This window comes from Mauremys mutica, chromosome 6, assembly GCF_020497125.1.
Source record: "Mauremys mutica isolate MM-2020 ecotype Southern chromosome 6, ASM2049712v1, whole genome shotgun sequence".
NCBI lineage: Eukaryota > Metazoa > Chordata > Testudines > Geoemydidae > Mauremys > Mauremys mutica.
Window position 1 is genome coordinate 77,659,891 of NC_059077.1, and position 27,414 is coordinate 77,687,304.

Here is a 27,414-nt window from a genome sequence, read left to right on the forward strand (position 1 = left end):
TCACTCTGTGTATCCAGAGGGAATGCCATTCTTTCTTGGAAAATATAACTTAATTTGTCCATATAAATAAACACAGGTTTTGTATGATTATTCCACTGTGGCATCTTTTTGCACATGGTTAAAATAATGTAAACCCTCTGAAATCAATAAAATAAAATTGTAGATATTTTTATGTACATCTGAGAACTTTCCAGCTTGGTCATTATAATAACAGCAGAAACATGTGTAATAAATAAGATGCATTAAAAACATTGGAATTGTTCAATATTTACTAACTTTATAGGGGGTTCAGTTGACTCTAGTTCTACATAAGTTGTGCCCTAGTTGTCCAAGACAAAGACCCTCAGGTGACTATCGATAAATTTAAGTACTCTGTCATGCTGTTAATAACAACTGCTAAGTATTAAGGTTAACATTACTGTAATACGTATAGGTCACATTATCCAGGACTTTGATACATTACTAGAATGCTTGATGGTTTACCTATTATAACTGTATTGACTTCACTGAAAAAATCACTTGCATTGTAGTGACATACATAAACACTTTTTAGCAATGAGGTGACCTCAGCCTTTCAAAGAGGAATTATCTCTTAGCACTGCAATATATACAATATTTTGAACTTAATTGATAGTATCATTTTGTGGTACAAACCAATTCCATATCTCTGTACATGTTCCATACTATGAGTGAAATCCTGGATACCCGGTACATTAAATCAATGGTAAAACTCCTTTTGGCTTCAGTGGGGTTAGAATTACATCTATGTGTCCAGTTGTCTTTATGATTTTTTCCAATTTTGAATTAAATAATAATGTAAAATAGCTTCTGAGATTTATGTCATCTAAAAAACTTTCCAGTTGTAGGAAATTGCTAACCTGATCTTGTTTCTCCAACAGTGGAAAGGTAGATTGTTCTGGGCAACTTTAGCGTCCATATGGATGATGACGCTTCAAAATTTTAATGGCTCCAATGTCAGCCATGGAATTAACTGAGGTAATTATTGACCCTGTGTATATAGTGGGTCACTTGCTGGATTGTGAAGGTGATTGTCCACATCTCCCTTTGTGGAAGGGTAGGATGACTCCTTCACTATAGAAGTGATTGATGGGACCTTGTTCAAGAAGTCATATCTTCTCACATTGGTGATGGGAGCTGAGAGGGTCCCAGAGCTCAGGCTGCAGCCCAAGCCCGGAAGCCTACACTGCAATGAAACAGCCCCTCACCCCATCCCCAGGAGCCTGAGTCAGCTGGCATGGGTCAGCCATGGGTTTTTCTTTGTAGTGTAGAGATAACCTAGGTAGTTTTCCCCTTCCAGGATGGAGTTCTTCAGCGACTTTCCCTCATTTGGCATCAGGCAGTGTTCACACCTGCCACCCTGACCCTGTCACTCCTGCAATGACCCAGGCAGTCTTCTAATTCACTGCCCCAGGCAGTACCACTCTGTAGTGATTGGTAGGAGAACCCAGGCCCATCCTTTTCTCTGTGTTCCAGTCAAGGGTCCTTTATGAAGCAATCCAGGTCTGCAGCTTCTCTAATGTTACTGCTCTCACTCCTGGACTATTTGCTGCCTTGCTTCCACTCTTCCTAGTCAGATCCCTATCACCTATGGTTCTACTAGGTCCCAGAGATTCCTATCCCTCCTTCCCTGAGAGAAAGTGACTGCCACTCTTCACCCTGCAGCCTGATCCTCTGTTGCCAATCTCTAGGCTTTATGTAAGCCCCACTTGTTCCCTCACAGGTGAGCTTGCTTTCAATTAGTGGACTCCTCAGAGCCTAAATCTCTCCTGTTTGCTGGTCGATTGGACCTGCCTGGCCTAATTCAACCCTCTCAGGGCCAGTGTGGGGAGTACACATCATCACACAGTTCTAAGATTAAAGGACTGATCCAAAGACTTTTGATGGCCATAGTAGTTTTTCTATTGACTTCAATAAAGCCCCAAAGAGAGAGCTGTGGTCTCCAATGCTGACAAGCCAGCACCTTTTACAAGCACTACACTCATTAAAACTTTAAAAAAGTAATTGTAGTTGAAGAAAAAGAGTCTTTATCATCTCAGAAAGATTTTCAGTTGTTCCTGGTCTCCATTTGTTTATTTTGAGCACTACCTAGGGCAGACTTCAAATGTTATAACTTACTTAATCCAGAACAATACTGGATATTGAATGCACTATGTCTTTTGTGGCAGAAATCCAATAGTTTGGGATGGTAATTGACTGAAGATGGAAAAAGGGCATTTCCCACAAACATACTTCGATATGATTAAGCTGTACAGCTGAATTGTTCCTGGTATCCCACAGCTGGAATCCTCAGGAATATGACTCTTGCAGAAAAATGCACAGTTCTTACTGCAGCTCTTATCAGAACACTAACAAATACATTAAATTCATTTCTGACATTTTGGGGTTTGCCTGGGTACTATTTCACAGAAAGCTGATTATTTTAAACATATCAATGCCATCTCAAGTCACGTAAATGTGATGTGTCAGTATTAATTACAGTCAAGACAGAAAATAAAGCACTAGGGATATTTTTATGTAAAGCAGATCCACTTCAGTAAGGGAAATTTGAATAAAGGTCTTTCTCTGAGGAGAAATAACTTCATTTTTTATTTAAGTAAGGAGGATTTTAAAAATAATAATGAAAGGTTAAAAGTTGCTTCTTCTTGGTATGTAGGTGTTGAAAGGAGTTTTCATGGGCATTGCAGATGTTGGACTTCACTTATATTCTTAGTGTATTTAGGTTACTGACCTAATCCTAAATAGGGCCTGTGTGCAAACTAAAACTGGTGGGTTCACATTGCCAGGGATCATGACCCATGGGCGTCACTTGGAGTTTTAGATTCTCATGAACCTGAGAACTCCGAGAAGCTTGAGAGAGCTGTAAGTAGTGAAGTTGGTTAGGAAGTCAGCCATTTCCTTTAGCTACCTTATTGAGGGCTAGGGTTGGCTTTTGGTAATAGTGACTGAAATGAATGATAGTCTCAGACAAAAACTTCTTGAAGTGAAGTCAAGATAAGCTGATGATAAGGTAAAATATATATCGGTAGTTAAGGATAAATAATCTTATAAGACCACTTGTAATGATGATAAAACAGCCATCAGAAACCCAAGTAATTCAAAATTAAAGTTAAACTTAATGGAAGTCCAAATATTTGAACCCTCCGGGACTGTCCTGGAGTCTCCAGGAATTGAAGATTGATCTTTAATTAAAGCTATTGTGGTCTTGGGTTGCATCAGGTGAGGTATTTCCAGTAGGGATAAGGAGGTGTTAGTACCATTATACAAGGCACTGGTGAGACCTCATCTGGAATATTGTGTGCAGTTCTGGCCTCCCATGTTTAAGAAGGATGAATTCAAACTGGAACAGGTACAGAGAAGGGCTATTAGGATGATCTGAGGAATGGAAAACCTGTCTTATGAAAGGAGATTCAAAGTGCTTGGCTTGTTTAGCCTAACCAAAAGAAGGCTGAGGGTAGATATAGTTGCTCTCTATAAATATATCAGAGGGATAAATATCAGGGAGGGAGAGGAATTATTTAAGCTTAGTACCAATGTGGACACAAGAACAAATGGATATAAATTGGCCATCAGGAAGTTTAGACTTGAAATTAGATGAAGGTTTCTAACCATCAGAGGAGTGAAGTTCTGGAGTAACCTTCCAAAGGGAGCAGTGGAGGCAAAAGACATATCTGACTTCAAGATTAAGCTTGGTAAGTTTATGAAATGGATGGTATGATGGGATAGCCTAATTTTGGCAATTAATTCATCTTTGACTATTAGCGGTAAATATGCCCAATGGCCTGTGATGGAAGACTAGATAGGGTTGGATCTGAGTTAGTATAGAGAATTCTTTCTTGGGTGTCTGGTTGGTGAGTCTTGCCCACATGCTCAGGGTTTAACTGATCACCACATTTGGGGTCAGGAAGGAATTTTCCTCCAGGGCAGATTGGCAGAGGCCCTGCAGGGGTTTTGCCTTCCTCTGCAGTGTGGGGCATGGGTCACTTGCTGGAGGATTCTCTGTACCTTGAAGTCTTTAAACCACAAATTGAGGACTTCAATAGCTCAGACATAGGTCAGGGGTTTGTTACAGGAGTGGGTGGGTGAGATTCTGTGGCCTGCATTGTGCAGGAAGTCAGACTAGAGGATCATAATGGTCCTTTCTGACCTTAAAGTCTATGAGTCTGAGTGATGAAACCTCCAGGAATAAGTCCAACCAAAATTGGCAACCCTATTAAGATATCCTGACAACACTAGCTATATTCTCAATCTCAATCATATAAGAACATAGGACTGGCCATGCTAAGTCAGGCCAATGCTCCATCTAGCCCAGTATTCCATTTTCCGATGGTGGCCAGCATCAGATGCTTCAGAGGGAATGATTAGAACAGGGCATTTAGCTAGTTATAAAGTCCTAGTTGTTGGCAGTCAGAGTTTTAGGGACACCCAGATCATGGGATTACATCCGTTACCATTTTGGCTAATAGCCATTGATGGACCTGTCCTCCATGAATTTATCTAATTCTTTTTTTAACCCAGTTATACTTTTGGCCTTCACAACATCCCCTAGCAATGAGTTCCACAGATTGACTATGCATTGTGTGAAGACATATTTCCTTATGTTTGCTTTAAATCTGTCGCCTGTTAATTTCATTGGGTGACCCCTGGTTATTGTGTTATGTGAAGAGGTAACTAACACTCCTTTATTCACTTGCACCACTGTATTTTTTCCCCATCAGTAAGCCTATTTTGACTGCTGATTTGCATTCCTACATATCTGGTTTTCTCATTTTGAGCTGATGCTTCATGGATTACCTGCTCTTTCTGTACATGATCACCTAAGGCTTGAGCCAATATTCACTGAAGTTTGTGGAAAAATTCTACAACTGTGACTGGCTACATGATTTTAAGCACAACGGTACTTATCTACACTGAATACTAGCACACATTTAACATTTTTTTAGTTAATGTGTTGTAACACAATGTAATTTTCAAATTTAGCCCGGTGGCTTCCAGCTTCTGACAGACTTAAAAAAAAATTTTTTTTGTTTTGTTTTTATACCTTTAGCAATTTGCTCTTCAAATTCCTTCTTAGACATCCTAATTTCAATCTTGTATTTTCCCCTCAACGGTTTTACACCTTTCTATTGTCTTCATTAGGGCTAGATTTCCATTTTCTGTTCAAGCATATGCATTTATGCATTCCTTCCATGATGATATTCTTAAGAAGACCTCATGCTGAGTGTAAGGGTTTTAATTTTGACATTAGGGTCTTTCATTTTCTTTCTCTTTTGAATCCTCCTTTCTGCAGTTTATGGTCACAATGCTAGGTTTTTGGTATTCTGGGGCTTCTGAACTTTTCCGACTGGCATGTGTGTATTTACAGTCTATGTGAAATCAATGAGCAATCTCTATTTCTTACTAGAAGGTGTTCATATCACATCTATATGTATTATAGGCAGAACTGGTAGCTCTGCCTATAATAAGGTTACTTAACACTTTCCAATATAAGACTATCAGTTGCTTTAACTGTTTGGCCTGAAAATTTCCATGCTGGGTGTTTGCCTCAGGGTATACTTTTTTATTTTTATATTTTATTTATATTTTTCAAGTTTCAGCTAAAATGGTTAAGCCACTTTCAAGAAGAAGAGAAGGGAAAAATGCATTGTTCTGTCCATGTGCCTGCCTTCTCTGATGAGACTGTTGACAAGAAATGTTTCAAAATAATATTGTGACTGTGTTGTCCTTTCCCCCCTTTTTTTTCTCTTTTCCTATTAGAGGAAGACACTTTGCTGAAAAGAGTTCACCAAATTAAGAATAATTTTTAAGAGAACTGTGTGGCTTGCATTGAATTGTCCTTTGATTACTTACTAAATAATAATTTATTGCCATATTCTTGGCCTGACTTTTAAAAGCAGCCTCCAATTGTGCAAGTGCCATTAAATTTAACCCAGATACTGGCACCAAGAATTCTAACTACCTGTTTCATGATGGCAAAAATGAAGGCTATTTTTAAAAATCAGGTGCTTATCTCTGTCGTAAGCAACTAAAAATGGCTTTTGGGGTGTTCCCTCCCCCCCCCGCCCCCGTGTTAATGTAGCCATGTTGATCCCAGGATATTAGAGATAAGGTAGGTGAGGTAATGTCTTTTATTGGAACCAAATTCTGTTGATGAAAGAGAGAAGCTTTTCTGCTCCACAGAGCTCATTGGCTTATGGATCTAAAATACCCCAAAGAGAATCACAAATCATCATGTTTTTAGTGCTGAATCTGAAAGATGTGAAAAATCATAAGCATTGAATACACCATGTAGGAGGTTCGTATGTGGTTTATTACAACTAGCCTGTGAAATATATTGATTCAGGAAATAATTCATGGGGGAAGGAGCTTGATGCTCTCACAGCAGCATGTGAAAAACTAGTATTGTAATTATAAATGCTTTCATTTTTTTTGTCAAACTGAAACTTCATTAGTATTGGTTGGAGCATAGTACGCAGAGCTGTCTTTATGGACCTTTTAAAGACAGCAGTCTCTCTCTCTCTCCTACTACCAACATTATGGCATAGATTTTGCTGTTATCTCCTCACTTGCATATGCTGTTCTTCTTTTGAATGACATACAATATATAATACAGTACTATACATGTAGCTAAGCTATATTATCTTGTATTATTTAGTTGGATAAGTCATTCTGGAATACATTTGTATGGCACAATGTGAGATAAAGTTGTGTAATATCTTGTATAATCAGAGGGGTAGCCGTGTTAGTCTGGTTCTGTAAAAGCAGCAAAGAATCCTGTGGCACCTTATAGACTAACAGACGTTTTGCAGCATGAGCTTTCGTGGGTGAATACCCACTTCTTCGGTCTTGCATCCGAAGAAGTGGGTATTCACCCACGAAAGCTCATGCTGCAAAACGTCTGTTAGTCTATAAGGTGCCACAGGATTCTTTGCTCATCTTGTATAATCAGCATTCATGCATGCAGAAGTTATGAAGCAGTGTTAGTTCACTTGTCTGGGATCAGGACCAAATCCAGTGCCTTCACATTTTCATAAAGGCTACAGTAGTAGGTACACCAGTTCAATTTCTAAATATTTGTAGAAAAAGAACACTATTTTATTTTTAAACGTGTTTCCTTCACTTTGATGATGAAGAAGAGGAGGAGGAAGAACTGAAAAGAAATTGAGCACTTCTGAAGGAGCCTCCTGTTGAAGAGAATCGTTCATCAATTCAAACAGTAGCAGAAAGTAAATGGAAACGTGACCTGAATCAGCAGCTGAAAATGGGGTAGAAGTTTAAGCTGCTAGAAATGTTTTGTCAGATTTTTTACATACTTTTGTCCCTATATTATACAGCTAAAAATGCTGTAGGTATGTTTTCAAAATAAACAGAAACAAAAAGCAAATGGTGTAGTAGACATAAAAGAGATTCTCCTTGAAAAAGCAAGGGAAGTTTAATAGGAACCATCTGTTAAGATGCTCAGACTTCAAGAGGCCATTGTTTTAGCTGGTTTCTCTGATATTTTCTGAGACTTTTTTTAACAACAAATAACTTGCAAAATAAATTATTAAATATGCAATTTTTTATTTAAAAACTTATCTCTTGTAGAGGAAGATGTTTCATCAGTGTCCTTTATTTATTTTTGACTGTCACAAAGCATTTTATTTATGGTATAGCGCTTCCTCTGGAACCATTCACTATCTGATTTCTAGTATACCTAATTCATTCTTAGGCTTATACTTTGTTAAATTGAAGTATATAGTATATAGTAAATAATTAATATCTACTAATGGCCAGCTTCTACCACCGTTACTCAATTGTACCTTAATCTATGAGTAGTCCTACTCAGTATGAGAAGGGTGGGATAATATGTCCCTGAACCATATTTGACAATCAAAACATTATTACCAGAGAAAAGCATTATTAAAGAAACCCCTATTCTACCTGCCTCCACCTCAAAATACACTCCTTTAACCCATTACATTCTTCATCTAATTCCCCATTTCTCAGTCCTAATTCAAGCAGTGGTCCAGCAAGTAGTCAGAGTAACTAATCAGGAAGCTGTTGCCCAAGAGAGCTGGGGCAATTTTCCTGAAATATATGGCCCTGAGCTAGCTAAGCCCTTAAACTCATGATTAATTTTAAGCAAATGAGTTGACCCAATGACTTCAATGCTTAAATGCTTTGCCTGATCAGGACGTAAAATCAATGGATGCTTTGCCTGAATTAGGGCTGCAGGATCAGGCCTTTTGCTCCAATCCCTATTTAATAATGTATTCTATTTTATTTATTTATTTATTTTATTTATTTACTTTCTGTCCTTCACAACTCTTATTTATTTTTCCATACAATTATCAGTATTCTAGCACCTGGAGCAGCATTTTCCATTTTAAAAGCATGTTGTAATTTTAGACAGTAGCAAAGCTACTGTGGTTCTAACACAACTGGAGCTACAGCATAGTTATAAAATAAACAAAAAAATAACACTCAGAACAAAAAGTAGTGGATTAACACAGCATTGGTAACCTAGTTGTTGCATTTGTGTTGATTTTCAATTGCATATATGCCCTTTCCATGTCATTCTTGTGTATCTCTGTCTTTCCATAGGTAAATTGCAAGATTCTCGCAGGGTTCCCTTGTTTGTGTCAGTAAATATATAGCTGTAGAGCTCCCCCATCAGGGTTTTAGATCCCAGTTCATTTATCCAGTTTGTTCTCCTGAATGATCACAAGGTTACTTTCCCTATATTTTTATCATAACACAAAGTTTTATGTGGGTGCTTCTTCAGCATTCAAAACTATATGGTATCTATATGGCTCAGTGGAGGAGTTGTGATAGAGATCTGTATAATATACAGGAGCACAATATTTTTCTCACCCCAGATTGGAAAAATAAGTAAAAAGCTTTTCACCCTGAATAAAATGTGAACTTTGTCTGAAGGCATTTTTAAAAATTGCAATTGGCTTTACTATGCCCCCTGCATAGGTGGCAATCTTGCTTAAAAAGACAAGTCATTCTTGACACAATTTATTCATAGTTAGAAGTGTTTCTTATGGCACCTTTCAAACTTACAGATTGCTGGGCTGAGCAAAATGGGTTCAGTTTTCCTTTAAAGTTTGGTTTGGGCCTCATTTTTTAAAAAAATGAACAGACCCAGTGAAAGACCCCATTCATTTTAAAAACATTTTCAGAATGCTTGAAGTCCTTAAATAATCCCATTCTCACCATGAAAACCTGATTCTAATCCCCTAGCCATTTTAATCAAGTCCACAGTAGTTTAAATGTCGATTAAATCCATTCCTTTTTTCGTTATCTTGTCTATATTGTGGAATTGGTACATAAACTCTCAATTAATTCTGGTTCATTTGTTTCAGTAGATATGCATTTTATTTTTGTGTTTTATTAATAAAACACATCTCAGTCAAAATAAAATATGGTGTTCTATTCAAATAATAGGAAGGAATAAAAAACCAAATAGGTAGTAAAGAGGAACAATAATAAAGTTTCACCTTTGGCTGGTTTTATCCTGAAAAGTTCCAAAGCCCAATATAAACTGTGTATGTACAATACCACTAAAATGCAACTGCCTTTGGGGTGGTCTGTAATCTAGAGATAACTCATGTATTGCAAAATTAACAGTAATGAAAAGAGGGGAATTTTTCTGTCTAAGGCTTAGAGCAAGCCCTGCACTTATAAAAGTGCCAGGGGATCTTTAATATCCACATGTGGACCATTACATGATGTTGAATATTTTACATATCTATTTGTCTTAAAATAATGGTGAAATTTGGTTTTGTTAAACAATTTAAACTATTGAGGACTCTGTTTGAAGGTTAGGGGATCAGAATCAAATTTAAAGTCTGGAAAGAAGATTAATTTTATTTGTTTTAAAAAACATTTCACATATATTTTTTTCTTCAATGTTCCCTTAGGAGAGAATGATTGACTGAGAGAGAAAGTGGGAGGAATTCTGGGTCCCCACAAATCCCCATTCAGGCCACTGAATCAGGGCCACAACCTGGGCAGCCCTCAGGCAAGTTAACAATTTGCCAGAGAGCCCTTCAAAGAATCCTATAGTTTTTCATAACTATTCAAGGAAATAACCTGATCTCAATTTTTTTTTCTAAATTGTATCCTAATTAATTCAGCAGTGTCACTTGTATTTGTATCAGAGGGGTAGCCATGTTAGTCTGTATCCACAAAAACAACGAGGAGTCTGGTGGTACCTTAAAGACTAACAGATTTATTTGGGCATAAGTTTTTGTGGGTAAAAAACCCACTTCTTCAGATGCAGGGAGTGAAAATTACAGGCATAAATATATATTGGCACATGGAGAGAAGGGAGTTACCTTACAAGTGGAGAACCAATGATGAAGGCCAATTTGGTCAGGGTGGATGTAGTCCACTCCCAATAATTGATGAGAAGGTGTCAATACTAAGAGAGGGAAATTTGCTTTTGTAGTGAGCCAGCCACTCCCAGTCCCTATTCAAGCCCAAATTGATGGTGTTAAGTTTGCAAATGAATTGTAGCTCAGCAGTTTCTCTTTGAAGTCTCTTTCTGAAGTTTTTTTTTGGTGAAGAATGGCTACTTTTAAATCTGTTATTGAATGTCCAGGGAGATTGAAGTGTTCTCTGACTGGCTTTTGTATGTTAACATTCCTTATGTCTGATTTGTGTCCATTTATCCTTTTACATAGAGACAGTCTGGTTTGGCCAATGTACATGGCACAAGGGAATTGCTGGCACATGATGGCATATATCACATTAGTAGATATGCAGGTGAATGAGCCTCAGATGGTGTGGCTGGTGTGGTTGGGTCCTATGCTGGTGCTGCTCGGGTAGATATGGGGACAGAGAAGGAAAGGGGTTTGTTACAGGGATTGGTTCCTGAGTTAGTGTTTCTGTGGTGTGGTGTGTAGTTGCTGGGGAGTATTTGCTTCAGGTTGGGGGGCTGTCTGTAAGCAAGGATTGGCCTGCCTCTCAAGGCCTGTGAGAGTGGGGGATCATTTTCCAGGATAGGTTGTAGATCATTGATGGTGCACTGGAGAGGTTTTAGCTGGGGTCTGTAAGTGATGGCCAGTGGTGTGCTGTTATTTTCCTTGTTGGGCCTGTCCTGTAGTAGGTGATTTCTGGGTACCTGTCTCGCTCTGTCAATCTGTTTCCTCACTTCACCAAGTGGGTATTGTAGTTTTAAGAACGCTTGATAGAGATCCTGTAGGTGTTTGTCTCTGTCTGAGGGATCGGAGCAAATGCAGTTGTATCTTATAGCTTGGCTGTAGACAATGGATCGTGTGATGTGGTCTGGATGAAAGCTAGAGGCATGTAGGTAAGTATAGTGGTCAGCAGGTTTCCGGTATAGAGTGGTGTTTATGTGACCATCACTTATTTGCACTATAGTGTCCAGGAAGTGAATCTCTTGTGTGGACTGGTCCAGGCTGAGGTTGATGGTGGGGTGGAAATTGTTGAAATCCTGGTGGAATTCCTCAAGGGCCTCCTTCCCATGGGTCCAGATGATGAAGATGTCATCAATGTAGCGCAAATAGAGTAGGGGCATAAGGGGATGAGTGCTGAGGAAGCGTTGTTCTAAGTCAGCCATAAAAATGTTGGCATACTGTGGGGCCATGCCACTAACTTGAAGGTATAAGTCATCCCCAAATCTGATATGGTTGTGGGTGAGGACAAAGTCACAAAGCTCAGCCACCAGGTGTGCCGTGGCCTCATCAGGGATACTGTTCCTGACAGTCCATCCTCGTGTGGAATATTGGTGTAAAGATCTTCTACATCCATGGTGGGCAGGATGGTGTTTTCAGGAAGATCACCAAATGCATTGTAGTTTCCTCAGGAAATCAGTGGTGTCTCGAAGATAGCTAGGAGTGCTGGTAGTGTAGGGTCTGAGGAGAGAGTCCAAATAGCCAGATAATCCTGCTGTAAGAGTGCCGATGCCTGAGATGATGGGGTGTCCAGGATTTCCAGGTTTATGGATCTTGGATAGCAGATAGAATACCGCTGGTTGGGGCTCTAGAGGTGTGTCTGTGTAGATTTGTTCCCGTGCTATAGCAGGGAGTTTCTTGAGCAGATGGTGCAGTTTCTTTTGGTACTCCTCAGTGGGATCGGAGGATAGTGGCCTGTAGAATGTGGTGTTGGAGAGTTGTCTGGCAGCCTCCTGTTCATAATCCAACCTGTTCATGATGACTACAGCACATCCTTTGACATTTTGATTATAATGTTAGAGTTGTTTCTGAGGCTGTGGATGGTGTTGTGTTCTGCACAGCTGAGGTTATGGGGCAAGTGATGCTGTACACAATTTCAGCCTGTGCGCATCTGCGGAAGCACTCTTTGGAGAAGTCCAGTCTGTCATTTTGACATCAGGATACAATTTTCTACAGAGGAGACGTGGTTTTACCAATAAATATCTTGGTAAATATTAAAAAAGGGGGGGGACTATAAGTACAGAAAAAATATGAAGGGCTAGTAATATATGGGTCAAATGATGTTTCCCAGCCATCCAGATAGCTATTCCATTTATTCTGTATATTCATGCACTAAGTGGCTGAACAATTTGCTACTAAAGATCTCCAGTGCAAACAAGGAGAAGAATTTTGCTCAGTAAGTATGTTCTAATAAAACTTTGTCTGATTGAGGCAGTGGTCCTGTTAATGACTATTCTATAGATCAGGAGGGAGAACAAGAGGAAGAACTTTGCTCATGTGGCCAATTTCCACTTTTAAGATGGCCATTTCATAGGTTAGGAGGGGAAAGTAAGAAGAAGAACTTGTTTATTTGGCCAAATTCCACCTAATTTCCTATGCTCATCTGCCAGCCCTTTTTGCTGGCCCTTCCTCAGCTTTTTTTGCAAGTTATACTAAGCAAGAAAATCAATTTGCATGACTCCCTCTTAATATATAGGAATATATAGGCTTCTTGGATATGGGAGCAGAAGGAAACTTGGGGTCAGTGAGGCTGGAAAGGAATATGGCATTGATTTACTTCATATGACTATGCCAACTGGAAAATAAATAATTTCAGTGGTGCATTTTTAAATTGTTCCAGCTGTGAAAAATCATTAATAGCTACTATGCTCTATATATACTACTGATACTCATGTATGGATTTCTTTCTGCTAGTGTACTAAACCTGAGCTCAATGGTTTCTACTGGCCGCCCATTGGCTTGGGGTTGAATTTAAGGTGTTGGTTTAGACAGCTATCAGGTAGATCCCAGCTCTAAATGGTCTATCTTAAAAACCTGCCTTCTACCAATAAAATTTCCCCACTTGCAGTTAGAGCGGGCACCTGATCTGGAGCCCCATCGGTAAAAAGGCTGGGGCGAGCGGGAGGGGGAGCTGGTGTTCTTTGTGAGGGCTCTGCATCTTTGAAACTCACTTTCCTATCTTAGTACATAATAAGCAGTTTGTTAACCTTCAGGCCATTCTGCGAGACCCATCTTTCTCCCTGCCCCAGAAGGAGATGTGGGAGGCTAGGTGGTGGTGAGAGTGGGAGGCTGGTGGGGATTCTGTAGAGTTTTTATATTAGATTCTTGTTAGGGTATTACGAACTAGAAGTAACTCATATAGTCTGTTTCTGTTTAGAGTGTCTTTTAAGAGATTGTTTAGGTACCCAGAGCACTCTTCTGTTGTAGAGTAGTAGAAAATGAAACAAGTATATTGAAATATTTTAACAAGGAAAAAGTAACAAGGCAGAATAACAGAGTAGATGGAATGAGGATATTTCTTTGTACAGAAAATAAATTAACCATTTTGGATTTCTGTGTCCAGGGACTCCTTAGTATCAAAAACATGCTCAATACTATCTAAGCAGAAAGATTCTTCATCTGAATGACTGAAATATATAGGACAATTTTACCTCCTACCTCTAATTTCGTCTTCATATTGCATGCTTACTCAGCATCCTTCCATTCCATAAATGCTCTGTGTGTGTGTGTGTGTGTGTGTGTGCTTTTGCTAGCTTTTAAATAATTTCATATAATCTCATAGGTGGCTCCCTGCCACTTTTGAGTACTAAGAAATGTTTCCAAAAGAGCTGCCTTCATTTCCAGGAGATAAAAGGGGCCTTCCTAATAGTGCCTCTGGACAGATGGATGAGTCTGATATGAGAGGAGAAAAGTACAAGTAAGGAGCAAAGTGATCCCACTGGATTGTTAAGTAAAATTGAATTGTGCAATTAGAAATAAATAACTTAAGTGACAGAGCATTGCTCTGGCACCAGTGTACATGTGCCAAACACAATTTTTGAGGCAAACAAAATTATCAATAACTGCTACCTATTCTAACAACCGGTGCATTTACTTGGTGATTGTAGGATAAAGAAATAGATTCCATGGCAAAAAATGGACAGGTAACAATAGGAACCTAAAAATACAAGTTGTATATAGAACAAAATATCTGCATATCTTTTTAAAAAAATATTTATGAATATTTTCTGGGAATTAATTTAATTTGTACTACAGACCATGCTGATTTCATGTCCCATTTATTTAATGTTCAAAGAGTTCCTACATTCTCCTGTGACTAGCTCTAATCCCTGTCTAACTTTGTTTGCTACACATGATTCAGTTTCTACAAATAAGAAATCTAATTGGGTTTATGCCCTGTTGTGTCATTATTATGGTATGTACAGCATGAAATGCACGACTGAGGTGCTTTACTTGTCTCTGCAGACATGAGACCTCATAGGTCCTCACTAATGCTTACTGATAAGAGCAAAATGTTCCTGTTCTGTTTCCAGAACCAGAGGAGAAGCCAAAGCAGAAGATGCAAGTGGGAGGGTGAGCAAGAGGGGAGTTAAGTTCTGTGACCTTCTTTCCCCTTCCTCCCCAACACATTGGATGCCCTTCTGTTGATGAAGTGCAAAGATCTGATTCTTGGGTGGGGTAGAAAGAATCAGGGCTAAGCCTTTTTCTGTAGCATTGTCCCCTCTTAAAATCTGTGGGGTGGCAGAAAATAAGTTAATCCTGGATCTGCATTGACTTGTGTTGATTCCAACACTAGAGAGAGAGTGTTAAAGGGCACTGGCAGGCAGGGAGACTATGGAAGGAATCGATGGCCAGGTAACACTGAGGACCCAGTGCCTCAATGTGGATAGCTATGGCCTTTGGCACAATTGCCATTTCCATGGGTATCTCCACCATCTGGATGACCAGGAGGAAACTCCGCAAATAGGAACTCACAGAATATCCTGTATGTAGGGAAAAGCTCTCATAGGGGACAATTTGGTCTAAGTATTTCTGTATAAGGCCAGATATGCCTACATTGGCCTTAATGTACTTGAAGAAATGTGGAAGCTGGATGATTCAAGGCAGTGGTTATGAGATACAGTGCCATTCTCAATTTAAGTCACCAGTTCAGATCCAAATGAGGCAAGAAATGACCAAAAGTTTCATAGCTGCTCAATAACCTATGTGAAAGAGTAGTGGCTAGCTGCCCACCTGACAAACATTGCTACCTCAGCTGGCTCTAATTGGCACCTTTATTGGTAGGGTCTGAAAGCTTGGTTATCTCTCATCTATAGAAGTGGCCTCTCTTATGTTGGGGTTGAAATAAATTGGAAGGACAATATGGGGAAGCTTACATCACTGCCTTAGTTGTACTTCTTCTGTGGATAAAGAGGCTTTCAGTCTCCAGGCTTGTCACTCTAGAACTTTTCATGAGTGTAATATTTGCTCCAAACAATTTAGGCTGGGGAAAAACCCCACATTAAGGACTTTGCCATTATTGCCATGTACCCTACAACTTGAGGTGTGTGTTAGTTGCTCTTTAGAAAATGACAGCAATCATGTTGCATAGGTGACCAAATATACAATAACTTGAATTATGTTTTTATGTCTGGCCATGGAACTTCTGTATGTAACATAAATCTACAGAGGATGAATGGATCTGTGCTTAGAGCACTAGCCTATGACTTGAGAGATGTGGGTTCAATTTCCTGCTTTGCCACAGACTTCCTGTGTGACCTTAGGCAAGTCACTTAATGTATCTGTGCCTCAGTTTCCCATGAAGATAAATGAAAAATGAAGATAAAAGTGCTTTCCTATCTTTCAGGTGTGTTGTGAGGATAAATGCACTAAAATTGTGAGGTACTACAGTAATCGGACCCATATAAGTATCTTAGGGTTGGTCTACACTACTGTGGTAAATCAATCTAACTTATGCAACTTCAGTTACATGAATAACGTAACTGAAGTTGATGTAGTTAGATCCATTTACCACGGTGGCTACACTGTGGTGTGTCAATGGGAGAGCATCTCCCGTTGACTTCCCTTACACTTCTCAGGGAGGTGGAGTACACAAATCAATGGGAGAGTGCTCTCCCATCGATTTAGCATCTTCGCCAGACCTGCTAAGTCAACACTCTCTGCATCGATTGCAGCAGTGCCGATCTACCAGCAAGTGTAGACGTACCCCTAGCTGCCATAGTGTTCCATTAAGACTAAAATACGTAAAGGGAGAATCCAAGAATATAATAGGTCCTTGGGACTACTTATGTAAAAATAACCATGGGTGTAAATGTTTGTGGGAGCAAAGCTTAAACAAAGACACTTTCACAAGGAAGGTATAAAAGAATTGTTTAAAAATGTAATCAATGGTGTAATTTTGGCAAAATTGGCAATAATTATCTCCTGATAAACTTAAGAAATCTAAATTTCAAAGAACAATTACTAAACTCCAAACCCACTTTCAGTCCATCACAACATAAAACATTTTTCACTGGGGCTGAAATTTTTCATCCATAATGGAGGTTTTGTTAAATTTAATCTAAACTGGTTAGGCTATTTTTTGAGTGATGAGACTGTAGGGGAAAATTTACCCTTTTTTGTAATTAATAACTAACTAACTAAATAAATAAAAAATACAAATAGTAAAAAAGGGATTTTCAAAAACATGTAAGGTATTTAGTAGCAAGCCCATTTACATTTGAGGGGATTTGTGCTCTATCTCCTTAGGTGCTTTTGAAAATCCCAACCTAAAATATTTTTGTTTTGCACTCAGATAATCCAACAGTGGGTTAGTTGTAATATGTCACACTTGCTGTGGACTTTGACCCAGTGAAAGCAACTATCTTTGATATGTGGGAATTAATTTGGGGTTTTTTAGATTTTTAAAAGAAGTTTACATCATTAATGATGATTTTCTGGCTATATGCAGTATTTCATATAGTTCATGGTCTAAGGCTTATTCTCAGTGTAGCCAGCAGGATTAACTCTGCTGGCTCTAAAACATTTTTGGATTGTTCATTTAATGAATATTTAGATATTTCTGCATGTCTTATCAAAACTGAAGCTTTACTTATACGTATAAGAGTTTTATATAGTATACATACGTGTGTGTGTGTGTGTGTGTGTGTGTGTGTGTGTGTGTGTGTGTGACTGTGAAGGCATTTAAAACATCACCACTGACAGTTTCCTGATAATAATGGAATTTGAGTTTTCCAAACCTGAATCAAGGTGTTTCCGGTGCAGATACAGAGCCTGATCTTGTAGCCCATGGGGATTTTTGTCTAAGTACTCCAAATCTACCTGTCTCTGATAACCCTTTGTTTTGGATACTTTCTTGTCAAGCTGAGGTAGATCTTTTGTGATGCTAATTATGAAAACAGAGAACTTAATTTAATTTGGGATAGTACTAAAGGTTTCCTCAGAGGAGTTATTTCCTTTTCTACAAATTGTTTTAAAAATTATTATGCTGGACATGTGGTCTCTCTCTCTCTCTCTCTCTCTCTCTCTCTCACCTCCCCCTCCTCCCAATTCAGTTTGATTGAGATGTCTCAATCAGGTCCTCACATTTTCTTGTATAGAGTAACTAGAAATACTTCACTTCCCTGAACATATAGTGGTATTCTTCCATCTTCTTTTTGATGGAGTATCAGTGACTTCTCCATAGCCGTATGGACTTTCAGTTTCCTCCATATATTTCTTACATTACATAAATAAATGAGTTAATAGCTGTCAGGATTTTCCTGTTTCACATGTATAATTTCTTGGCAAGGCCTGTCTCCTTTCAACTTTGTACACTGTAGTACCAGGTGACCTTGTGCACCAGACATTCAGTTTGGAATAACCAGATTTATTTTCCTAATTTTGGTCACGTAGTAGCCTTTCTTTGACCTTATAGTTCCCTCCTCCTGTCTATTTGGTGGAGATAAAACCGGCTGGTCCAACAACTTTCGTAGCAGAAGAAGCAGCAAAAGCAGACACCAGTTTACATCAATTGTTTTGGAAATGAAGTCTGACAAAATTCTTCTGTAGTAGAAAAACATCTGGAGAAAGTCTTTCTATTGCTTATGGGGTGTGTGTGCGGGTGTATGTGAGTATGAGTCTCACCTCTGATTCCTGTATATCTATGAAAGATTGGAAAAGGTAACAAAATATACTAGATTACTAGAGTCCTAAGCAAGTGCGACGTATAGCAAAGAAATCACACATGTTGATTCTTCTGAGCAGTTGAAACACTTCTGCAGCTTATTTTCCTTTAAGGGAAACACACAGGTTTTAGGTGACAATGATGATGAATATATTTAGTCATTGTATAACAATTTTCATCTTCAAAGTGCTTTGCAAATATTAACGAATTAATCCAGTACAATGAATGCCTGTCAGCACTCTGATAACTGACACTTCCTGGCTTTGGATCACAATGATTATAGCACAACCTGTCAATCTGCTTCTTTCCTTTGTCTTACTTCAATTAAATGCAAGATAATCTACCTTCTGTGCTTTTATTCTTTTTATTTGTATGTATTCCCACATAACTGGGGGCAGATATTCAGAAGTATAGCTAAGAACATCTCATTGAAAGCCAACATATATGGAGGGTTTTTTGGGGAGGGGGCGGGGAATGGGGGTTAGGTTTCTTTTTTTTTTTTTGCTTTGCCTCAAGTGAAAAGGGCACTAGAGAGTAGCTTAGAAACCACTTAGTTATGTGACCTTGGCTGTTTGCCCGTTATTGCACAACCTGTGTTTTATGTTCTGTCACCCCGATTCCTCTATATTTTAGCTGGGCTCCTGGTGCCACTGTTTGCCATTGGCTTACCTTCAAAGCGAGTGTCTGTGGACAGTATTTATACAGTATATTACATACTGTATGCTTTGACAACTCATGTGGTCTTGATGGGTTTCCCAGTTACAGAGGCTGAAAGAGTAAGACAGCCTGTTCTGCAGGTTTCCACACAACATTTCTTATGAATAAATCCCTTAGATAGAAAAATATAAATCAAGTCTATAATGTTTGGGTTTTTTTAATATAGTAAGTATAATGAAATCCTTCTCTGCCATGGCAGGGGGAAAACACAAATAGGATATCCACAATATAATTTAAATGAAAAATCACTTGCAGATTAATATTATTTCATTAGGCGTTGTGGGTTCTGAAATGTTACTTTTTCATTTTACCACACAGCAAAGAAATGAGACATAAATAATCTTTCCTGATGTTCTTGATCACAGTCTCCTCCTCACTTTCTCTTATCTTTCATGACTGTGCTATTCTCCCCCCCTCCCCGTCCCAATTTCCTGAACCCTCCTAAGGCATCTCCTTTAAAGGCTCCTTCCCTCTTCTCCATGAGTTTGGTGTCCCTTATGGTTCTGTTTTCTGTCGTCTTCTCTTTATGTATGTGTAAATTGACAGTATTAGATAGTTAAGTAATAATAGTAATGCTGATTGTGACGATTATACCCAAATAAATTATCTACCAAAATACCTACAAAAGAATAGAAGTTACTCATTGTTTAATAAAACAATTATTTTTGTTTAAGATTCAGCTATGTTCCCTTTCAGATTTCTTTACTTTGTGCAATTTTCCTGTGCCCACACTTTAAATGTTTAGTTATCTCTTTACACTCTCTAACTGTAGTGATTTTCCTGACAAAGCACCATATTTACAGTTGTTGCACAGTGTAATTCATATATCCATGGGATTAACCATGGAACCCAGTATCTTTCGTCTCTAAATCACTGGTTTAAATACAGCACAAGTCTACCTAGCATCCAGTGTTAATCTAACATATTTGTCAACTGTTTCATTTTGGCTAGTAATGTCATGGATTTTTTAACTCAGTCCCATGTGTTTTGCACTCCTGGCCAAAATCCTCTTGTGTTCTGTTCCCTATACCTCTGTCTCCTTTCCCCATCTTCCTCTCCTCACATCTGATATGGAGACCAGAGGGTGTGGGGATATCAGGCAGCAGGTTACACTGCCCTGTCCCTGTTGTACATTTGACCAGTAAAAAACTGCTTTATTAGACAATGCCTACCAATGGTCCCTAAGGGATCATATGCTATTTAATTTACAGATGGGGAACAGAGTTCTGCTCCCTTAAGTAAAGTTAAGCCTGTGTGTAGTCTTGCAGGATCAGGACCCTAATCAGACCTAAATCAGAATGCTAATCTCCAGAGTGCCCAAAAGTTCTCCCCTACTTCTACTTTGAAATAGATTTGAAATTATGCCGGACAAGAGAATAGGGTCAATAATGGTTATAGTTTCCCAGATTAATATTACTATTATATATACATGCTTTGATTTTACTCTACCTAATTCAATAAAAGTGAGTACTTTGCTTTGAGACAAAGCAACTACATTTTTACTCTCAACAAAAATTATCTGTTATTATAAGAAATTCTACCTGGTAAAAGTTTCCTGAGTTTGTAGCTTGTTCTTAATTACCATTGTGTTTTCTTATCTTTCTTTTCCTTTCTCACCAATAATAAAGGTAGAGCTTTGGTGGGGTTTGTTTGTTTGTTTTTAAATCTTCTCAAATATTCATTCAAAGTCACATTAAGAAGCCCTTTCTCCTCTTACTGTTCAAGAAAAGTAATCCACCAGAGTATTATTTTTTTATATTGCTAATGACGTAAACAGAAAAAAACTATTTTTAAAAAATTATTACAAATACACTTTTTTCTTAAATGTAAATGGTCTGAACTTGAAAGGAAGTTCAGACTCTTGATGGAGGGAAAAGGGTCCATTATACAGTGGAGGAACCCAAGGTGAATGTCACGCTGTCTGGGGCTGTTCACAACGAGTGCCAACTTCAGGGCAGACTATCAAAAAGCAGAGCAGACACCTCAAATCAGTGGTAGGTTCTGTAATTACATTTCATCAACCCAGTAACAAATGTGAACTCCTGAAGCACTATAACAGTTTTGTCTGTGTCTCGATGACAGTCCATTTGGGCACTCCAGTCTATCTTGCTACACAGGCCAGCTGGACTTAATGGTCACTTACACCAGGGGTTTTCAACCTTTTTTTCATTTGTGTATCCCTAAAAAAATTTCAAATGGATGTATGGAAATCTTGGACAGAGTTTGCAGACCTCCTGAGGTCTGCGGCTCACAGGTTAAAAAAATAATTTGCACCAATGATCACAAAACATTCAGGCTTCTCCCAGTCCCAAGAGACCAGTCACTTACTCCAGGTCAATTTGTACCTTAGATATCACAGCAAAGACAACAGCTGTAGCCAATCGTATAGTAAACTAACTCAGGGTTTATTAACTAGAAAAAAGAAATGAGTGTTATTTACAGGCTAAAGCAGGCAACATCTATATATTCACAAATGACAATCTATAGTTTTAAAAGATCTCTGCTTTTGTTTCCTAGCTCCAGCCCTGTGAGAGTCCAAACAGCAAAGAGATAGATGTCAGCTATCTTTATTTCCTTCTTCCAGAATTCAGGCTGATGGGATGAGTTTCCTTGCATGTAGTACTTTTGTGGGCATGAAAGGGCCATTAGCCCAGTCTTTGTATTGTGATGTTTCACAATAGCCCACTTAGTTTTGATCATGGACCGTGATGGGCAGGGGAACTACTCCTTCTGCCTGGGTTCATAAGTTCAAAGCAGGTATTTTTACAGTTATAAAGCAAAACTTGCATATCCTCTTACAGCATGGGATATATTACAAATAAGATTAATATTACAAATTAGATTGATAGAATCTAAACACTTAAACACATCTTTAGAAGTCTAACACTTATCTTGAACAATAGTAACATGCAGGTGAGCTGGTCTGATTTCCAGTTATGAATTGTCAGTGCTTAGCTGATAGCTACAGCCTTGGCAAGCGCTGGCACCTGATCTTCCAGCATCACAGTGACCTCCTGGGTTGTTTACCAGATGAATATGGGAGCATGCCAATAGAGGGAGTAGAAATCTTAGAGGATGCTGAACTTTTGGGGGGAACTTTAGTGTCTCATAAATGGGATACGGTGTTTGTTTTTAATTGTTTCAAATTGAGAAGCCTCTTCTAAAAATAGTGGACTCTTTTTTTTCATGCGAAGACCTGAAGTGTCTCAAATTTGAACAACAGTTCTTTGTAAAGGTTCCTTGGTATTTCAGATGGGAAGTTGTTTTTTTGTGAGAGACTTGTGTATGAAATGACAACAGTTGATCACTGTGGAAGGCCATGACGTCTCAGATTGGAAGGATGCTAGTTCTGTATGGGGGAAAATCTCTGTCAGAAGTATGGAGAAGCACTTCTTTGTGAGAGACTTTGTATCTTATGTTATGAGAAACTGATGTTTGTGGAGAGCCCTTACTGCCTTTAATTATGGGGCTGCAATTTGCATCTGATGTCTTGATTTCTTTTACTGTGAGGATTGCTTTTTGTTAGATTGTATGAAGACTGTCTAAATTACCTTAATTTCAAACATCCACATTTCTAAGAAAAATAGTATACTAAATGAGAGGGGTAGCCATGTTGGTCTGGATCTGTAAAAAGCAACAAAGAGTCCTGTGGCACCTTATAGACTAACAAACGTATTGGGGCATAAGCGTTCATGGGTGGATGCGTCTGACGAAGTGGGTATTCACCCACAAAAGTTTATGCTCCAATATGTCTGTTAGTCTATAAGGTGTCACAGGACTCTTTGTTGCTTTTATACTAAATGAAAAGACACTAAGTGATTATGATTACTCAGCCAACAGGTTATATAAATAGTGAATTCTAAGTGTATTTTTACTTACAGCTACCACCCACAAAGATCTAGATTAAATTCACAGTGTGACTTTGGGAAATAACTCACAAGTCAATGATTATACCTTACTAAGACCAAATCTCACTGAATTATCTTAACTTAGTAGTACAGTCATGAGAATCTGTGGCGTAACACATAAACATCAAACTACTGTGAGCTTAACTTTACATATTTACAGTGTTGGCACTTTAAATCAGAAGTGCCAACTCTGTAAATATGCAATACTAAGTTCACAGTAGTTTGACACTTATATCCTACTCCACAGGTTATCACGATTGAACTACTGAGTTTAGATATAACTGATATAAAGTAAGTTTCACTAAAAAGTCTTTTGAAGTGCTCTTAAATACATACATGGTCAAAATGAAGGGTTTTAAGATGTAAGGTATTTAAGATGTAAATAATGGTATAGAATTACAGATCAAAGATTCAGAGTCAGTGAGTTAACAGGCAATAAGCACAGCTTTCTCTAAATAGGGAAACTGACTTTCTTCATGCTTTAAAAAAAAATCTACAAATTGTATTTCCATTCACATTTACCTAAATAAAAAAAATGTATAATTCAACCTGCAGTTTCCACAAAAGTTTATTTATATTGAGATAACATTTGCAAGGCTCTCCAGAAACAGGAAGACATGTGTTTCTGTTTCTAATCTGAATAGTCATATGATATGTGGTGTTAATGTAGTAAGCACCATTCAAACCAGCATAGTTTCTTCTATTTATCTAGTATATTTCATTAAATTGTAAAAATTTGAAACAAATATATCCAAAAGCTCAGTAATCCTCAAGAGTTTCATCAGTCAGAGACTTATAAAGCATATATATATACTCAAATCATTAACAACTCAACCACTGTAGAAAGGCTTAAAGATTTTATTACAATTTAAAGCATTGTTTAAGGCAATCTTGTAGAAATGGATTGTACAAATTCCTTGTTATGAACATAAGTCTGATATGACCTTTACAGTCATAATTATAGAAACAAAATAAGCCAAGAAAAAAGTCAGTGGTTGAGGACGGAATCTATATTAAATTAGAGGGGGACTTATTAAAAAATCAGCTGCATATTTCACACCATGTTAAACTTAACTCTGTTTATTAAATGACTAGATTGCATTTGCCTACTATTCTTGGGTATAGGGAAGAAGATGTTCCACCTAGTAACAGGTGACTGAGATAGAAGTAGAAAGTCATTGACAGCATAGATTTAGATGAGGCCATGCTTCTTTCTTAGGGGCATGGAAGGCCAAGACAGATGAATGCTTCAGTTGTCTGCGGGTGCTTTGAGATCCATGGGATGTCCCAAGATTGATCTTGCGAGAACCATGAGGTTAAAAATTCTCAATATCTACTCAGACCATGGGGAGCAACACCTTGCCCTTTAACCAGAACAGATGACACCTCAGAAACTGGGTGAATATGAACACATGGAGCCAGATCCTCAGCTGGAGTAGGTTGTTAAAGTTTCATTGAAATCAGTGAAGCTACACTGATTTACACCAGCTAAGGAGCTGGTCTATGCAGTTTTTTATATATCTTTAGGGCCTCCCTTCCTCCCCTGCACCTACCTTGCAAAGTTTGCCTATGGAAGGATATAATTTGGCCCACTGTTTTTATTTAATTTGTCTCTGTAAATTCAATGCAATTCTGTGATAATTATATGCCTGATTCCACTAGTGGCAATTAGAAAACTACAGCATTAAACTGCTCTCAAAGATGAAGAGTAATCTCAAGACTCAAGGGAGCAAAACTGAGTATCTTCAATAATTTTCATTTTACCCTGCATTGTGAATGGAAATTTGATTTTTTTTTAGCCATACATGTACTAAAGATTATAACAAGAATTATGCTAATTTTGTCCCCCTGTTTACTATAATTTTCATGCAGGGATTAAATAGACAATGAAGAATTGATTTATTAAATTTTTTAAACAAATAGGAACTATAGGAATGATATTTCATTTAACAAATTTCTCAGTTATTTCTTTAAATAAATGTAGTATTTCTTCTTAGTTTACAGCTACATAGTAAATTACATCCAGCAATATGAAGAAAGGGTTTTTAAGGTAATCATACTATGCTGTGGTATGTGAAACAGGTACTGTGTTGCAGACAGAGTTTTGGTGGACTTGTGAATTGTTAAACTCTTTTGTACAGTATATATGTGGATACATTCACATTCTCTATACAAAAAAAATCACAGGAGAAAACCACTGTTTTGTTCTTTCAGTTCTTATTCTTTTACATCTAGACTTCCCTCTACTAGTCTTACAGTGACAACAGTTAACATGTGGTGGACTACAACAACGTCTACCAGTATTAACCTATGACCAGACTCTTTGTTAAAACTAATGAACACCAGTAGGAGCTCTGTTTTATAGTGAACTTTTCCCAAACTTAAACATAGAGAACTTCCCCTACATTTTTATTTTAACTATTAAAACAATAAAACACAAAATGAGCCAAGGAAATGTATTGCAGCTTTGTTTTCCTATTTGTAGAATATTTCTTTGAATATTTGAATGTTTGAAATACTCCTATATTGTTGATAAAGTCAAATATATTAAAACCTCTCACAGTTGCTGTCTCACAATCCCTCTACCTCCTGCAGCTTGTGCTCAAGGGGTCAAATTCTGCTTATGTTACTCACAGAGTTAGTCCTGTTGGCTTCATGGGGGGTTACACACATGAGTAAGGCAAAAAGGATTTGGTCCAAAAGGACTAGCTTAAATTGGAGAAATCCAAAAATTGTTATGCCAATCTGATTCCCAGTGTAATAAAAACAAAGTACAACATTGTGTCTTGAGTTCTGGTTACTGTTGATTGGGTGTTAATTTTAAACCTCCACTTTGTGTACTAAACTGTATATACAATATCCCTAGGTCTGATACACTTTAGTACCCTTTCTATATGCTTTTGTTCATTCATACTTCAAATTGCAATTAGTGGTGGAACTTAGGCCACATTCTACAGTACACACTCAGACAAAACTCTCCTGTAATGAAGGTGTTGCCTGTGAAAAGACTGCAGCATTGGGCCTATTAACTAACTAATTGTACTGCAAAATAAAATGTGAAATAATATTTACTCAAGTATCAAAGTTTTACTATAAGAATGTATTTTAAATGTCACATGAATACTAACTTGCACTGACTGAGAAATTCTTTTTTTTAGCTGTTAAATATAAATCTGTCTAGTTTTTACAACCCTCCCTGATTTTTGCTTAGTTTGAAAGTTGGCTCAATTAATTTCCAGCAAAAGATCATTCTCGAGTAATTTTTTCCATAAAACCAAATAACTAATCAAGAATCTTGTTTGGAGGTAGTTAAGAATACACACCCTTGTTGTGCAGCATTTCTTTAGCTATTGAACACTCAGAGCAGAGATCAGACCCCAAGGTACATTTGGCATCTGTGAAGTCTAAACATGTTTTTTTTATTTGGAGCCTAACAATATGGTGTTGGTTCTTTTTGTTTTAACATCTCTATAGCTTTCAGGAGAAATTCTTGCAACTTTGTAGTTTTCTCTTATCAAAAAGATGTCCTTCCTCAGAAAACTATATTACTCTGTTTTCCCTTAAAGCATAGTCATCACCTTTGACATCAGAAATGGTAGGTAGAACAACAAAGGTTATGATGAGAAATCAGTCTCAGATTTGGAGGTGTTTATCTGTTGATTTTGCAGCTTACCCTGATTTTAGATATTTGTTTTAATATATTACTTGGCTCCTCATTTAATCATTCCTCAGCTGACAGGGATTGGGGTGGGAAGTGTTGGGTTTCCATGGAGAGCTGTGCAGTGGGGGCAAAAAGGGAGTTTGGAATCAAGTTACACAAAACAGAAATGGTAAATCTTGAGTGCCTTGAATTTGAAGCAAAGGCCTTTTAGGTCGGGGCAGGGGGAAAGAAGGGATACTTTTTTTAAAAAAGTGTTTAGTGTATGTGTAGTGTAGTCTAGTGTGTTTGTGCAAGTATAGGACATGGTGTGAGTTTTTCTGTGTGACTGTAGGTGGGTGGGTGTAACCCCTGTGTGTTCACATAGGAGTTGTGTGTTTAGGACATGATGTGTATTACTCTGTGTGTATAGTGTGCTTGTGTTGTCCTAGACAGGGTATAATTTGTGTTTATTTACAATGTGGTGCGTGTGATGTATTGTGTGTGTAAAATGTATAGTGAGGGTGTAATGGGGTGTGTCGATATATAGACTACGTGTGCCTTGAGTATGCACGGTCCTGTGTGGGTGTGTGACGGGCAGCAGGGAGGAGGGGGTGTGTGGAAGCCCTGGAGAATCCCGTGACTAATTGCATTATCTTCCCGCTCCTTGCCTTAACGCTGAAACGCAACTCAAAGGCGTTTGGAAAATCGCTTGGATTGCAGCATTGTGCCCTGGCTCAGCAGCAGCAGCAGCAGCTTCCCCCCTCGGCTGTTCACACT

At 38.1% G+C, this 27,414-nt stretch overlaps 1 protein-coding gene across 1 annotated transcript in view; it reads left to right on the plus strand.

Moving 5' to 3' along the window:
* Positions 1-966: 966 nt before the first annotated feature.
* ADAMTS19 (ADAM metallopeptidase with thrombospondin type 1 motif 19) overlaps positions 967-27,414 on the plus strand; it is a 271,068-nt gene continuing 244,620 nt past the window's right edge. The window contains exon 1 of the mRNA XM_045022162.1: positions 967-996. Within this exon, the coding sequence (XP_044878097.1) occupies positions 973-996 (24 nt within the window). The 5' untranslated portion in view covers positions 967-972. The remainder of the gene's footprint in view (positions 997-27,414) is intronic.